The sequence below is a fragment of the Rhizophagus irregularis genome, chromosome 13 (genome assembly GCF_026210795.1).
Source record: "Rhizophagus irregularis chromosome 13, complete sequence".
In the NCBI taxonomy this organism is placed as follows: domain Eukaryota; kingdom Fungi; phylum Glomeromycota; class Glomeromycetes; order Glomerales; family Glomeraceae; genus Rhizophagus; species Rhizophagus irregularis.
This window is the reverse complement of record NC_089441.1, coordinates 562248-577602: the sequence shown is the minus strand read 5'-3', so window position 1 is coordinate 577602 and position 15355 is coordinate 562248. Positions and strand designations below refer to the sequence as shown.

The following is a 15355-nucleotide window of genomic DNA, read 5'->3' as shown; positions in this document are numbered from 1 at the left end:
TAATTATTATTGATGCGTTCACCTCAATAAATTTGTATCATCATTCGTGTTCATCCCAATAAATTATTTATTATTAATCACTTTTGCATCTTGTACATTAACTTTATCATTTATATGTTCATCCCAATAAGCTACACTCCCGCGTCAAAAGTTTAGGACCACCCGGTAAATTTTTAAAAAATTGGTTTTTTTAATGAATCAACATATTTTTAAGCTATAAAAAAATCATTTATAATTACTTTAATGGATAAAGAACAATTATTTATTATTACTTAAAAATAATAAAATAAATTATCAGTAATTTCACTTTCGCACAGTCACGTGACTAATGTTTACATCACGTGATGTATCGAAAAAGAGAGAAAAAAATTCATATTGAATAAATTACATAGCAGAAACTTATGATTTTAAGACAACACTTCCACTATGGTATAACATCACAGTTGTAATAACGTGACAATGCATTGTACATTAACACAAAGTTGCAATACACTTATGACATTGTGACTGTGTTGTTAGATATATTGTAATAATACTGTAAATTTAAATTTTTTTTGTATTAAAAAATTATTTGTATTATTAAATTTCAGAGATGTCAAAATGTAGATATGATACTTGTAATTGCATAGTGATAATGATGATACTATACTAAATGATCGTCAAATAGTCATATTAAATTTTTTGTTTAATCTAGTACATTTTGGTAGTTTACGTCATAATGTCATATGTTTTATTTATTTATTTATTTATTTTATTACTAAAAGAGTAGTACTCCCAAAACTATTACAAAATAAGAGTAAAACATCATTTACATGATGGTACAAATAGGCGTGTATAGAATTTTGGAAATTAATCCCCTACGGGACCCCACCCTTCGAACAATACTATTCAAACTACTAGAACTACGCTAATACTTCGAATGGGGAAAAGAAAAAAAGAAAACCTAAAGACCCATCCGTAAAAAAGAATCTAAAAACAATTCAAACTAAAAAATAAGAATCCGTATTTTTCTTTCGACCAAGGTCGCCACTTGTAAATACTGTAAGAAGTGGAATGTTTCACACTATTTTAAGTTGTTTTTTGTTAAAATATATATAAAAAAAATTAAGTGAAATAAAATGTAGATTAAACTACTTGATAAGGGTATTTAACTCCTAATGTATAAAAATTACATATAAATAAAAAATTTTTCTGAATTAGTTGACGGTCCAGCTACTGTGGAGTTGTCTAATGTATCAGTAGAAGGACGAGGACGTTTGTTAGGATGTGATAAATTGTTGGAAATTGTATTAGTAAATCGAGTTGAATCGTGTTTGTTGGGTCGATGTTCTAAAATTTTAGTATCATCTGATAAGTCGTCTTGACGAGTAAGAGAATTGAATGTAAATTGTTTCAAAAATTTAGATAAATTTTTGTTAAGATTACGCTGTTTTCTTTCATTATTGATATGATCGGGGTGATTCTTGTCTTCAATATGACGGCGTATATATTCATCATAGCAATTCTGTACGGTTGTAAGTATAACTGGATCTCGTAAACGTGATCCTAAATGTTTGCGACTTGTACCATAATAAGCGGCCCTTGCATTATTATTTTGTTCTCGTAAATTCCATTCGGCTAGAGCTTCAGCCTGGAGTTGGCGATCCTGTTCATCGAAACGTTGTTGTCTTCTGATTCTCTTTTCTAAATTGTACATATAAGTGAACCACTGTCTAGAGCCAGGTGGAATATAAGTATCACCTTCTTCAGTCAAAATGTAAATAGGTTCTTTTGGGATAATATCTCGGTATTTTAACGGGATAAATATGTTAGGAATAGGATTATATTCTTCAACCCAAGGAATCAAATCATCGAATGATAGTGAAGTAGAAGAAATGTGAATACGAGCCCCAAGATGATTCACATTCGCCTTGATTGTATTAGCGTGTTGGGAATTGTTTATATAAAAAGGTATAAAAAATTGGTAGTTGTCAGCATTCGGAGCAATGTTGTCCTTTTTGTATAATAAATGTTTGATTGGTTTGTTGATATGTCGTCGGGCTGGTAGTGTGCTCTCGCTAGCGCTCACCCCACCTCGGCCTCAAGGGCCTCGCAGTACCTACATCTCCCCTCCGTGGGGCAGGTTTACCTGCCACAGTACCATGGTCTGCCACGGTATTTTTCCACTTATTTTTTTTTCTACATTTTTTCTTATATATAACTTACTATGACAACTATGGCAACTATGGCAGACTACTTAAAAACGGAATAAAAACGCGAATAAAGCCGAAATCAAACAGAATCTCCTGCCATAGTACCTGCCATAGTATGAAAAATCTTATAATAATACTATGGCAGCCTTAGTCAGCCCCTCAGACCCCAAAACCCGATTCACGCTATGATTACCCTTTATATACTCACCTAGACCCCCAAGTATGACCCCCTATGTCCTGAACTATGGCACCCGAACTATGGCAGCCGAACTATGGCAGCCGAACTATGGCACCCGAACTATGACCACTTACCCCCGTCAGAAAAAATACATTCGGCAATTGAAGATTAGGTAACTATAAATTAGTACTCGATTTGATAGAACAAAAAATGGCCGCTCAAGTTCCAGCAATCTTTAACCCCAACAACCGTTTCTTCTACGATGACCTTCTTAAAAAATGTGTAGGTACACACACGAAGGAAAGCGTCAATTCAGCAATCTTGGCTTCTGTGGCTTTCATCACCACAAAATCCAGCATGTGGATTAGAAAAAAGAAGGCTTACAATGGAAGCATATACTTCGAGTTCGCCGCAGATCTTAAGGGGATTTCTACTAAGCACAAGGTAATTATTCGGTCAGATACCAGAGAAGACAGTGACGTGACCACATCCACCAAATTAAAGGATCTTCTTCTCCAAGCATCAATCGCAAAGATCTGTTATACAGATGTAAACTTCATGCCTTATCCCCCAAATGCGCCAAAGTATAATCCTGAATTCTTCAATCTCTTCCTAGGTTTCAGGGCCCAACCCGCTGAGCGCATCAAACCAAACCTAGTTAATCCAATCATCCGACATGTTCATGAGGTATGGTGTGCAGAAGATAAGCAATTAACTATATACATCCTCAACTGGCTCGCATTTCTAATTCAAAATCCAGACAAAAAACCCGGTACAGCAATTATCATGCGCAGTCCCCCCAGATGTGGTAAGAATATCTTAACCGATTTTATCGGAGAACGTATTCTTGGCCGTGAAAATTTCCTCTCCACTACTCGTCTTGAAGATGTAATGGGAAGGTTCAATGCGGCTGTTCGTGCCAAAAAACTTATCATCCTCAATGAATGCGATATGTCAGGCAAGGAATGGCACGGGGCAAACAACCGACTCAAGAGTTTAATCACCGAGCCTTACATCTCTATTGAGGAAAAGGGGATAGATGTGAAGGTTATTGATGACTTTGCTGGCTACATGATCCTCAGTAATCATGCTATGCCAATCCGCATAGAAATGGGAGATGAAAGATTTGTAGCTCTCAACGTCTCAGCCAAATATAAGGGCAATAGAGAATACTTCGGTTCTCTCGTAAAAGTATTAGAAAATCCGGATACAGCCAGTTCCTTCATGTCCTATCTACTTAGCCGAGACTTAACTGGCTTCAATCCCCGATCTATTCCTGATACTCAAATGAAACGGGAGTTAATTGAAGCAAGTATCCCGAATCCCCAGCGTTTTATACAATATTACCTTGAAATGATGTGGCCGACAATTGCGACACACTTGAAATCCCGTGTACAAATTTCTATAGCACTTACCAGAATTGGTGCAGTGAGAAGGGTGAAAACAAAACACTAAGTGACAATAAATTCGGTATGGAGATTAAACAATTCGCCCCTAAAATGCGTGTAAGCCGCTCAGGTACCCGAATAAACTATTACATACTAGATAAAGCAAAAATCGTGGAGAATTTTAGTAAAGTAATCCAAGATGTACAAGACGTACAGGAAGCACCAGTAGAGGGAGTAGAGTTAGTTGCCGAGAAACCCGCTGAGGAAAAACCCGCTGAGGAAAAACCCACTGAGAAAAAACCCGAACCCGCTGAGGAAAAACCCGCACCTGTAATTCGTAAGACTCCTCCACCGCTTCCACCCAAGCCTGACCACTTAAAAGAACGTCAACAAGAGTTAAGGGAAGAACAACCGGATCCCGATAAAGATACTAATGAGTCAGACACCGATGAACTTATAGATAGCTTCTCAGATTGTTATCTATCTGACGAGGAATCTGACCAAGAAGAATCCATCCCCGAGTCAGATGACTACGACGTCTTAGATGACTTGTTATCAGACTCGGATTCTACAACCGTAGACCCAGTTCTTAAGCAACAACCCGAGTCACCCGCAGAATCTTCCACAAAATCCGAATCCCTCGCAGAATTTTCTGCATCTGTCACTAAGCCTGACCCAGAACCGGCTCCTGAAGAGCAACCTATCCCAGAACCCGACACAGAACTAGAAGTTGACTGGGACCCTAAACCAAAGGAAGGTACTCGAGCGCACTGGGCTTGGTATGAAAGGCACCGATGGGATCGCAAACCGTGGGTTAAAAATTCAAAGGACCAGGTCTTCAATGATCTCTACAATACAGGTAAGGAATTATGGGCCAAGTACCAAGACGCGTCAGATGACTATGACTGGGAAATACTCGCGTTTGAAGTAAAGGAATGTCCCACAACACGTATTGAGAACGAGTACCAGTACTACCTTAGGGAAGTAGTAGACCGCTTCAAGGACTGGATCGAATATAATGGATACTTACCCAAAACACCTAGCCGTAAAGAACTCACGGATTTAATAAGAGTATACAAGGATAATCGTGATGCTGAAATTATCCCCACCCCCTCTGGTTATGAAACTATGAGGGCAGATAAGGGTAAAGCGCGAGAGATCCCCGAGGAATGTCCAAAAACCGATATGGAACGTGAATGGGAAGCCGCCAATGGACTCATCGACGACTGGGATGAAGAGGATCTTGATCGTGTATGCAGCAAGATTGACTCCTTTTAATAAGATAAGCACTTCTTAGTTATCTTATATTTTTTGTATAAAAAACCTATATTACAACTGAACACAATTCATAAATACATCAAATGGTTTATTCAGAGATTGTCCGTGCTTTACCTACAAGACCGGATATCAAAGAATTACAGTATTCAGGCGCAAGATTTTCCAGAGGAGCAATAGCAAAACTTGGACAGCGACTCCAATCCCGGTATCCGACACATAAATTTCAGATCCTGCTCCCCTATGAAAACTGGAAACCCGGTGGATGGACATCAGGAAACCAACCAGCTAGCCTTTTCTCACTCTTGGACCACTACGACGAAGCACAACTACCGGATGACGCAGACCCTGATTATTTTGAACGATTCATAATTTATGTGAGAGATGCCCCACCGGTTGCAGGAGGTTGCAACGGGGAGCTAAATGATTGCCTGTATGAATGCCTGAAAAATATCTACGGCACATTCTCTAAAATGCCAAAGTCAATCGAAAAGCCCAAGTATATCAAAAAGGCATTAGGTCTCAATCGCGATGCTCCCATCCCAGTTTCATGCATGGACAAGGTTGAACAACTCGCAGGAAGTCTCGCAATTAATATTGTGGGGGACATCACCCGAATCTCTAAGAGTAAGTCCGATAGACGTGCGACTCTCATCCTGTCTGAGGGCCATTACTCCCTCACGTTAAATCCCGGAAGACTCCACCCCAGTAAAATAGATAGAAAGCATAATTTACCCATTGTATACCATGAAGATGGGACCAATAATGTAGTCACAATATACAACGGCAAAACGGTTAAGTCTTGCACAATTGGGCAGTTTCAAAAAACTAAGAATTCCAAGAGTTCTTTCATCCCCGTCGAGAAAAACCGTAAGACTGGGGTATATGAAACTCTCGAAGAAGCATATCAGAGAATCCACGAGGAGCGGAATTCCTTTCTACAGGAGACAAAGAAGTTCGGTTTAGGAATCGACTTATCATACCATAACTGGTCTTACAAAAGAACGGCTCTCTGGTTATTCGAACGATTAAGTGTAGGGATTCCAGCCAATGATCCTCTTGACCCGATAGAAGCAGAGTGGTTAAGTGATGCAATGATGGGCGGATTAATCTGGGCAGATAACGAGTGGAAGGGCTATGGAAGACAGTACGATGCAACAAGTTTATACCCGAGTATCCAACAATCGAACGCGAACTTTCCAATCAGACGGGGTAAATTCCAGACACTTAATGACTTTGTTGACCACAGGGGTTATGCCTTATATGGATTATTCCGTGCTAGGGTAAATGGGAATAATATTCTCTTCCGACAGAATAAAAGGGGAATCTATACATTCATCGACTTACAACGAGCAAAAAAACTTGGTCTCAATATACAGTTAATACAGGATGGGAAGCCAAATGCCTTGATATACGACAGAGACGCAAGAATCCCTGGGACCGTAATATTCGGTGAGTATGTACACTTCCTCTTCAAAATTAAAAACCAGGGTGGCATAGCTGGCCGCGTGGCAAAGCGAGTCCTCAACACATTATGGGGAGCATTATACCAGAGGAAGCGTAATTACAAGATACTCACCACAGATCAAACAGACCCATTTACATTTCCAGAGGGCCATACACTCGACTCTATCATACCAGTAGGATCTGACCAGTGGCGATTCCAGTTTACAAACCCGGGTAATCCCTTCAAAGGTGAGTATCCCAGGATCGCCCCATTCTTATTAGCACGTGGTCGCAAAATCACATCTGAGGCAATTCAACCATACAAGGATAAAGTACGACGTATCCATACAGATGGATTTATTTTAGAAGAACAGCCAGATAGCCCCGCGCTTTTCACTTGTTCAGAAAATGCAGATATGACTCTAAAGACTTTCAAGTTTGAAACCGCGGGATACTGCCATGTGAAAAATGCGAACAAGGTTATCTGAACATGATTGCTAGGGACCGGTATGTATATTTTTTACTGACATATTGTGATGGCATAATTGAATAAACCTATGGGATATGTAATCTTACGAGATACCCAAATGCAAAACACCAACGGATTAGGTAGACAAGACGACGAAAGTTTCCACGCGTGGGCTAAGCGCATTCAGAATGCTGTGCAATATTATGAGACTTGTAGTAGAATAGGTTTTCATAGGCGGCTACCTTATCCAAGGTCTCGTCAAGCTGTATATGCTTATATTGTGCACATTAGGAGAATAGTATCACGACTACCAAATAGGTGGTACTGTACCTACTGTAAATCTTTTATTGATCGCGGATGGGGAGCTGACGCTTTCATGGATCAAGCGGTGCGACTACATTTATATAGTTGCCCAAAGCATTTTAATTTCGACTATTATACTCATCATGCTGAAATGATCCAGAATGCCTTTAGGAGATATATAGAAAGAAGGAACAATAAAGCGGCTAGGATAATCCAGAAAGTCGCTATCCCCTGGTTATATAGACCAGGCTCTCCATTGATGCAAAAGGCCGAGCGACGCTTCTACTGTCTTGCAGTATCCCAAGTGTAAACCCCGAGGTTCATATTTATTTTTTCTCATTCGAATGAACAGGTAACTGAAGATTTATATTTTTTACAAAGTACAAAGAATCATGTCAACATATACCGAATTCGCAAGCATTGTTAACAGCACTGACAGCACTAGTGAGGAGGTTATTTACGAGGCATCGCGCATTCAGCCTAATGTTGTCTCTGACGAAACTGTCCCCAAGATTATCCGCGCATTAAAAGATACTATAGTAATCGCATTAGTATCTGGGTTTAGCAAAACCAGTTACCTCGTCCAGGACCACGTGAAGTATATCAAGCGAATCCAAACGGCAAATTCTCCTGTATCATATGTGAAGTTCGTGGCCAGAAAACTCTTCCCAGATAATGCGGCATATACTGCTAAAATAGCAAAAATCCGCGAATCATACAAGAATAAACAAGCTCTCCTAGATAAGCTTGAGGCCCTCTTCGAATTGTATTATAATGCGACTAAGGACTCATCAACCGGTCCCCCAAAGCGAGCTATTACTAAAAACAAGGCTGAGAAAACCTTAACAGAACTTCTTGCATAAGCGGCTTCTGTGGTCCTACGATTCTGTACGAATTTAGTATATATTTTTTATCCATGTGTAATAGGCATACAGTAATTGAAGATAGCTATAGTATAAGTAACATAACATCATGTTGGACCGATTACCAGTAGAAATAGTCGAACGCATTGTCGCAAAGATCCCGGATACTGACCTTATTGCAGTGAGTAAGGTAGAGTGTGGTGGCAGGAAGTTCGTCAAGAGGCATATAAGAGGTGGAAAAATTATGCCACTACGATCGGGGATGTGTACTGGGAAATCCAGGCTCTTGGAAAGCGGTTTGAAAAGGGGGATATTGAGTGGATGACGTTTGAAGATGTAAACAACTTCTATAAAAACTGGATAGACCGCCTCACCGAGGATCAGCTTTATATTATGGAGAAAATGCTTAGGAATGGGATGGTCGTGGACCCCCAAGAGAGGGAAACCATAGAGTATGCATTAAGTGAACAAAGATGGGGAGGCGATCCTTGGGGACTGGGAGTGGTATGAATGGACTCAACAAGAGTAAGCATTTTGTACTTGACTTTCGTAGGAATTACCCTGCAGAGTCATATTTTTTAGATCCGGCCGGCATTACCGCGTAATCCCGAATTACCGAAAAAGGAAATTTATGTTACACAAGGTTCCAAACGCATTTTTACCAAAATCGATTTTTTGTGGAACGGGTATCGCCCAAAAAGGAAATGATCTACGTACCGCATGAAATCACGTGACACTCTACACATTTGTTCAGGGTATCACGTGACATGAACTCCGTTCACATTTTCTGTAATATAATCCATAGTTTTTCCATGAATGCTTTTTAGGCCAATAATCCAATAACTTATTCATCAGGTATCCTCGTGTTTTGCGACAAGGACTGATGACCATGTAACCTCATCATCAGGCATCCTCGCATTTTTTGACAAGGACTGATGACGATGTCACTTGGTTATTGTAAATTGAAGATAACAATTAGGTATGTAGACACGTACAGAAAAAAGACATGTCATACCCTTATATAACTAATCCTATAACCGGACGTCCAATCCGTGTTGGTGGAGATACCTTTAATCGAATAGTTATGGAATCCCATGATTATATCGATGGAAGGCTTGTCCGTAGACAAACCGTACCGCCTCCACCCAGGAACAACCTGTATATTTAAATACAGATACAGGACGCTATATTCAACACGGTACTAGAACGTATCATAGACTGGTTGAGAGTGACTACGAGGTAGTTGAGGACTACTACCTTGTTCATTCTGAAAAGGAGGAGCTTATAGAGGAAATCATCAATGAAACACGCTATAATGAGGAAAATCTTGATGGCCAGCGGTTAACTTTCAATAATATACAACAAATCAGAGCCGCTATTCAAGCTGACCAAGATGAATATGATGATTTTATCTTACAGCAGAATACGACTAACGGGACACCTTCCTCCGGTCCTTCCGGTCGTCCACGAACTTTGGAGGACTATGCCCTGAGACTTGCAGAGCTTAATATTGAGTTGTGTAGGGAATGTCTCATGCCTGTAAGCCCAAGTGACTTAACGGACAAGTTGTGCAAGGACTGCGCTTCCTAATGGTCAGTCCTCCGGTCCTCTGGTCTTCCGGTCTTTCCAACGGTTGATCCCTTAATGCCAGTTATTTTTTTTTTATACAAATGACAGGTATTTAAAGATAACAATATATAAAAAAGATTGTGAAGGATACTAAATGAGCGAATAATCAAAGAAAGATAGCCATGTCAACATCAATCGTAATAAACCAGTGTCAGAACTGTGGAGTATTCTCTGCAAAAGCGGCATATAGAGGATTATCCAGCATGTTGTATAGACAGATTATAAAGAAGATTGGTGACGAGAGTGAACCTTTACAAGCCTTGGGACTTGCCAGGGATAAGTTGGTCCAGATTATCCGTCGGGCAAGTAATGCGGATTTTACACAATTATTCACACAAAGACTAGATATGAAAATTATGGACGGAGATTCATACGAGGATACTAGGAAGTGGCTTCTTGAACAGCTTATAGCCATTGGATGTGACAGTGGGGAAATTGCCTTATATCAGTTCTTACGGAATACATACCCAGATGGTATTGACGAACCCTTTACTACATTCTATGAGAACTATGTAAATCATGTAAGAAATCCGATGACTAAGAACTTTGCTTCTCGAGCCTTAGGAGCTATTGGATTAAAAGCTAGGATGCTACGGATTGACTTCGAAGGACGTAAAAAAAGCGCCATGATTCTTAGGGCTTCTGCGGAAGAACTTCGCGAGATGGGTTGCTAAAGCAACCAGATTCTTACAAAATACTATTGATCCCTACTCGTAATGCTCGACGGTCCATATGACCCTTAGAAAAGATCTGTAAAAGGACCCCGATGCCTTCTATTATTTTTTTATTATCCAAAGGGTGACTAGACTTCAGGACTTCATATCGGAAGAATAACTCCTTTACGGTCTCAGGTTTTGGAATTTCAGTCTTCGCGGTCCTATCCCGTACTTTTGCTAAGAATTTTTGGAAGTCTGATCCCAGGGTTTTACCAGATAGTCCGTAGGCTTCCCGAAAGACGTACTTAATCCAGGTATCTGCGTTCTTAGCTATAATACCAGATACGAGGAGGTGTTTTCTCTCTTTAGGCGATGGATATTCCCGAGCAAACTCAATTAGCTGGGAGGACTTTTTTGCTTCAGCTACAGCTTTCTGGCCATAAGGACTAAACTTTGATCGAACTGGGTTCAAACTCGGATCGAACGGGGATTGAACTGAGTTCGAACTAGGATCGAACTGAGATTGATCAGTGATCGAACTGAGACTAGTATCCCATCTAACCCGAATGGATAACGGATCGCTCTTGGATCTTCTAAGATCAAACACTACAAATTCGCGTTGTAGAGTAAGGTCATCGATTACTGGAGCTAGTGACTCCGATTCTTCTGTATACTGGCGGATGATCCTCTTAGTATCGGTCAAACTTCCGTGACCTCCATGTAGGGAAATATAATTCACATTTTCACGAATAGCCTTGGGAATGGTAAAGAATCTTTGGGCCACATAAATACATGAAATATTTTTGTGTCGTCCGTGTGTAAAAAATCCAGTGATGAGATCCTGGGTTTTTTTAGGCGCATCCATCAAATCCTCGAAGATTACCACAGTAGCCTGGGTGGAGTTGAAGTCCTTAACATTTGGAATCTCACTATGGGATACTGCGGTAAACGGAATTTCTTCTTCTTTGAAAAAATCACGTACGACTGCCCACTTCGGTTCATCGAGGTATCTGCCAACTAGAATTACCGCATCACATAATATGTACCTTTCGCCATCCTCCTTTGCCTTCTTGTCTCCCATTAATAAATTAATGATCATAGTTGTCTTACCCGAGTCAGAACTTCCTGCTACGGCAAGACGGAAAGGCCATGATGGGGCAAACTCATTACCCTGTCTCGAGTCGGTCGTGTACTCGTCCAAATTGTATACATAAAGATCCATTTGAATTTTATTCTATCTTAGTTTAAATACGATGTCGACACCAATTGCAATTTATACTCCTTCAGAGCCTACTGGACCGCCTCCTAGGGATTTGCGTGATATGAATAATATACCATTAGTTGCGGTAATTAAGGATCTAACAGATTTTTTAACTGTCAGTGATCGCATGGTTGTTAATCGAGATGTACAAAATGCAAACCATCGTCTTAAATATGCTCTTAATTTATTAATTCATCGCTGTAGAGAAACATACGAAGAACGCGATATATTAAAAGCGGAACGCGATCGATCTCGAAAAGAATGCGATGAATTACAAGACGAACTCGAGGTTCAAACAGGTTTGTTAGGTCTTACACAAGATGAGCTAAATAACGTACAAGATACTATTACTAGTTTAGAAGCTAATTTGGCTGAATTGGAACGTGAGTTTGGTGGTATGCGGACGACTAATCATCGTCTTCAGCAGCAATATAATCTTATGAAAGGAGAACGTAATAGAGCTATAGGTGAACGTAATAGGGCTATAGGCGAGCGTGATGTGGCACGAAATCGGCTTGTATATGCCAATAATCGGGTTCTTTTTGGAATTCGGACATTGGGACGTCTTAGGAATCGACTTTTCCAACAAATAGCCACTCTGCGTATCCAAGTACAATGGTTTCGGATTAGACAATTGAACCCTCCTCCACCTCCTCTCAACCATCCACAAAATACGATATGGCTGTTGTTGGTATAGCTGCCCCCATATTTCATGGTCGGGAAGATGAAGATCTTAATCTTTTTATTGATAACTTTTTAGGGTATATTAATACCGTTGGTATTGATCCATTGGACGATGCCGGTGCGCCTCCTGGTCGGGTGAGAGCGATAGGGGTTCTTCCACACGTTAAATGATCAAAAATAGGCAAAAAAAATGGCGCAAATCGCATAAACTATTCGCAAATTTGTATAAACTATTTGCAAATAGTATAGGTTAATTCGTAAATTGCCAAAAACAGCCAAGAATAGCCAAGAATAGCCAAGAATAGCCACTGCTTTTCGCGCCATTTTTTTTGCCGATTTTTAGCATTTCGACCTGTGTTCGTAGCTGTATGAGAGATGAAGCGGCGAGGTGGTTTGATGCAGAACTTACTGGAAAAAATTGGGAACTCTCAAATATTCGGTTAGTGGCTGCTGCAAATGGTGGAGCCGGTGCTACTCGCCGAGCATTCAGAGCTTTGGCTGTTCCTGAGGTTGCTAATGGATTACATGTTGGTACTTACTTACCCGGGTCTGATGCTGATGTATATTCAAGGGTTGCAGGTAATGCGGCGGTAACCGTTGGAGATGCATTTTTCCCATCACGCGCTGATATCATTAGATCGAATTTTAAAGTTGAAGAGCAGTGGAGGCGTGCGGGCGGACGTCCTACTCATCAACCCGTTAATGGGTTGGGAAATCATGGAGGTCCATTTAATGCTGCTGTCCAGAATCAACCGATAGTCTTACAGGGGATTCTCCTGGATCAAGCATTTATGCATATGCGCACAAATTTTCCAACCGTCGTGGAAGAAAGACTTCAGATACGATTTAGTAACCTTTACCAGGAACAAGGCGAACCTGTTCGATCTTACTATAAGCGAGTTGAGAGGGCTGGGGATATTGTAGGATATAATCGAATTATGGTTACTGACCAGTTCTATAGAGGACTTTTGCCAGAAAACGTTATTGAAGCTTCCAGAATCGGGGCGGCGCCTCTTAATATATTAATCGATAGATTAAGTGATCTTGAGCGACGAAAGGGCGAAATGTTCTATGGATTACAAAGGCGTCAGGGTATTGAAAAGGCTAAAAAAGAGGAATTGGCTGGCTATACTCATCCCGTGACTCCACACGAAGGTGCTGTAATACAAAGGTCGACAGACGTTATTACTCAAGAACGATTACAAGAATTGCTCAAGGCACAAGCCGAGGAACTTACCAAGAATTTCCAGGCACAATTTAAACAATTACAAGCATCTAAGCCAGTTCGTAAACCACCGGTCTATAGACAACAGATTAAACCTGTTCGGCCAAAGCCACGGCTACGCGTTGTTCAGGATCATCAGGATCCTGATTGGGATGATGGTTATGTAGATCATGATTTTGGTGATGACCCTGGTGACCCTGATGCTCCTGAGTGGACTAGTGAGGATGATCAACATGTTATTGATCTTATTATGGGATATGAGACGTCTAAAAGATTTCCAAAGAGACTTCAGAAGGCTAAAGATAGACGCGATGATTTGGAATTAGCCCGAGCAATGAGAAACCTCGATCTTAATGATGATGCTATGGATATTGATACTAATACCGCGAGTTTTGATGACTTGAAAATTGTTCCCGATGAGGAAGGTGGTTTTCGGATTTGTGCGGTTTGAAGTACAAAAAAAAAGTAAACTCGGATAAGAGTGTAAGTATCTCGAAACTTCTTAAATCTGTTCCAAAAAAATCAGTTAAAATGACTCCTATTAAGATTCCTGTGAAGGTTACTAGTAGTAAGCCCACACTTATAAAAGCCGTCACCAAAAATGATTCATTAAGTTTATTAAGGTCTGCAGATTTTAGAAAATTACTCCGCGAGATTCTTCGGGAAGAATTAAAGTCTGCTCGTAAAAGTACAGAGATTCCAGAAGACCTAGTTGAGGAAAAACAAGAAGAGGATATCAGGGAAGATGACCCGATGGATATTGACATAGCTCGTTTGGAGAATACTAAAGATCTTTTAGCGCTGGATGGGAAGGTCAATGAGATAGCAATTCAGTGTTTAGCAGACACTTGTGCTAACGCGTCTTTTATTCAGAGGGAAGCCGCTGAAGAATTAGGGTTGGATATCGACAAGAGTATTACACATAACATATCCGGTGCTCCGGGTTCTGGTAGGACATTCGGCATGGTAAAAGGTGTGTCAATCAAACTAACCCCTGATTGTGTAATCACTGAGAATCTCGCGGTTTTAAGCGATTACAAGCATAGGGAGATTGGATTGAGCCGGACGTGTCTGAAACGTTACAATTATGATGTCCATGAATCACGTGAACATATCGCCCTTACTTGTAATGAGAAGAATGTTTTTATCCCGATAGTTTCTGACGTGAATCGAGGAGACAAAAAATAGGGAATATTTATTTTTTATTCCCAAAACTTGCGGATTAAGGCAGGGACATCCTCCTCCAACCGGTCAGCGGGTTCCCAAGTGGCTTCGGTATCTGGGTATCGTTCCCACTTGACTAGATACTGGTCTTGACCCTTCCTGATGCGATGCCGGAGTATCCGCTCAGGTACAAATCTTTCGGGTTGCCCTCTTATCACGGAGTCAGGTGGGGGATGTTCATTTTCTGGAACAATCTGCAACTCTTTTCGGGTGTACGCACATCTGGATACACCTAGACGCCCGTGTGGTCCATCAAGAAGATACGTAGGAGGCTGTTCGGGTGAGAGGATCATTTTTTTGATAACACGGATATTGGGATTCCATCTTATGTCACCTGTACGAAATTTTCCATGGAGTTTATTCCCGAGTACTGAAATAGGTTCGTCTAACTTGACTCGGACATGTGTTCCTTCAGAGAGAAGTTCCGTCTTTTTTGACACTTTGGGTGACCCTGTCGGAATGTCTGGGGGATTTCTCTGCCAGATTTCATCTATTTTATTAACTACATCACGGAAATCTTCTGACCATTCCACGGATATCACCCCGGTCTTCAACTCCTGTG

At 40.6% G+C, this 15355-nt stretch overlaps 6 protein-coding genes across 6 annotated transcripts; 5 read left to right on the top strand and 1 right to left on the bottom strand.

Annotated features, from left to right (window-relative positions):
- Window positions 1-1168: 1168 nt before the first annotated feature.
- On the bottom strand, window positions 1169-2143 carry OCT59_004760 (uncharacterized protein; the record flags this gene model as incomplete). The annotated part of the gene is made up of 2 exons (XM_066137913.1): window positions 1169-1993; window positions 2129-2143. 2 exons carry the CDS (start codon window positions 2141-2143, stop codon window positions 1169-1171), a joined length of 840 nt encoding a protein of 279 aa, XP_065997108.1.
- Window positions 2144-3869: 1726 nt separating this feature from the next.
- On the top strand, window positions 3870-5036 carry OCT59_004759 (uncharacterized protein; the record flags this gene model as incomplete). Its single annotated transcript, XM_066137911.1, has 1 exon — window positions 3870-5036. The coding sequence occupies one exon, from the start codon at window positions 3870-3872 to the stop codon at window positions 5034-5036; it is 1167 nt and encodes a 388-aa protein (XP_065997107.1).
- An 83-nt stretch (window positions 5037-5119) lies between these two features.
- Window positions 5120-6967, top strand: OCT59_004758 (uncharacterized protein; the record flags this gene model as incomplete). The annotated part of the gene is made up of 1 exon (XM_066137910.1): window positions 5120-6967. The coding sequence occupies one exon, from the start codon at window positions 5120-5122 to the stop codon at window positions 6965-6967; it is 1848 nt and encodes a 615-aa protein (XP_065997106.1).
- Window positions 6968-7066: 99 nt separating this feature from the next.
- OCT59_004757 (uncharacterized protein) lies at window positions 7067-7561 on the top strand (the record flags this gene model as incomplete). Its single annotated transcript, XM_066137909.1, has 1 exon — window positions 7067-7561. The coding sequence occupies one exon, from the start codon at window positions 7067-7069 to the stop codon at window positions 7559-7561; it is 495 nt and encodes a 164-aa protein (XP_065997105.1).
- An 82-nt stretch (window positions 7562-7643) lies between these two features.
- On the top strand, window positions 7644-8114 carry OCT59_004756 (uncharacterized protein; the record flags this gene model as incomplete). Its single annotated transcript, XM_066137908.1, has 1 exon — window positions 7644-8114. The coding sequence occupies one exon, from the start codon at window positions 7644-7646 to the stop codon at window positions 8112-8114; it is 471 nt and encodes a 156-aa protein (XP_065997104.1).
- A 109-nt stretch (window positions 8115-8223) lies between these two features.
- Window positions 8224-8624, top strand: OCT59_004755 (uncharacterized protein; the record flags this gene model as incomplete). Its single annotated transcript, XM_066137907.1, has 2 exons — window positions 8224-8304; window positions 8397-8624. The coding sequence occupies 2 exons, from the start codon at window positions 8224-8226 to the stop codon at window positions 8622-8624; spliced, it is 309 nt and encodes a 102-aa protein (XP_065997103.1).
- Window positions 8625-15355: the final 6731 nt, after the last annotated feature.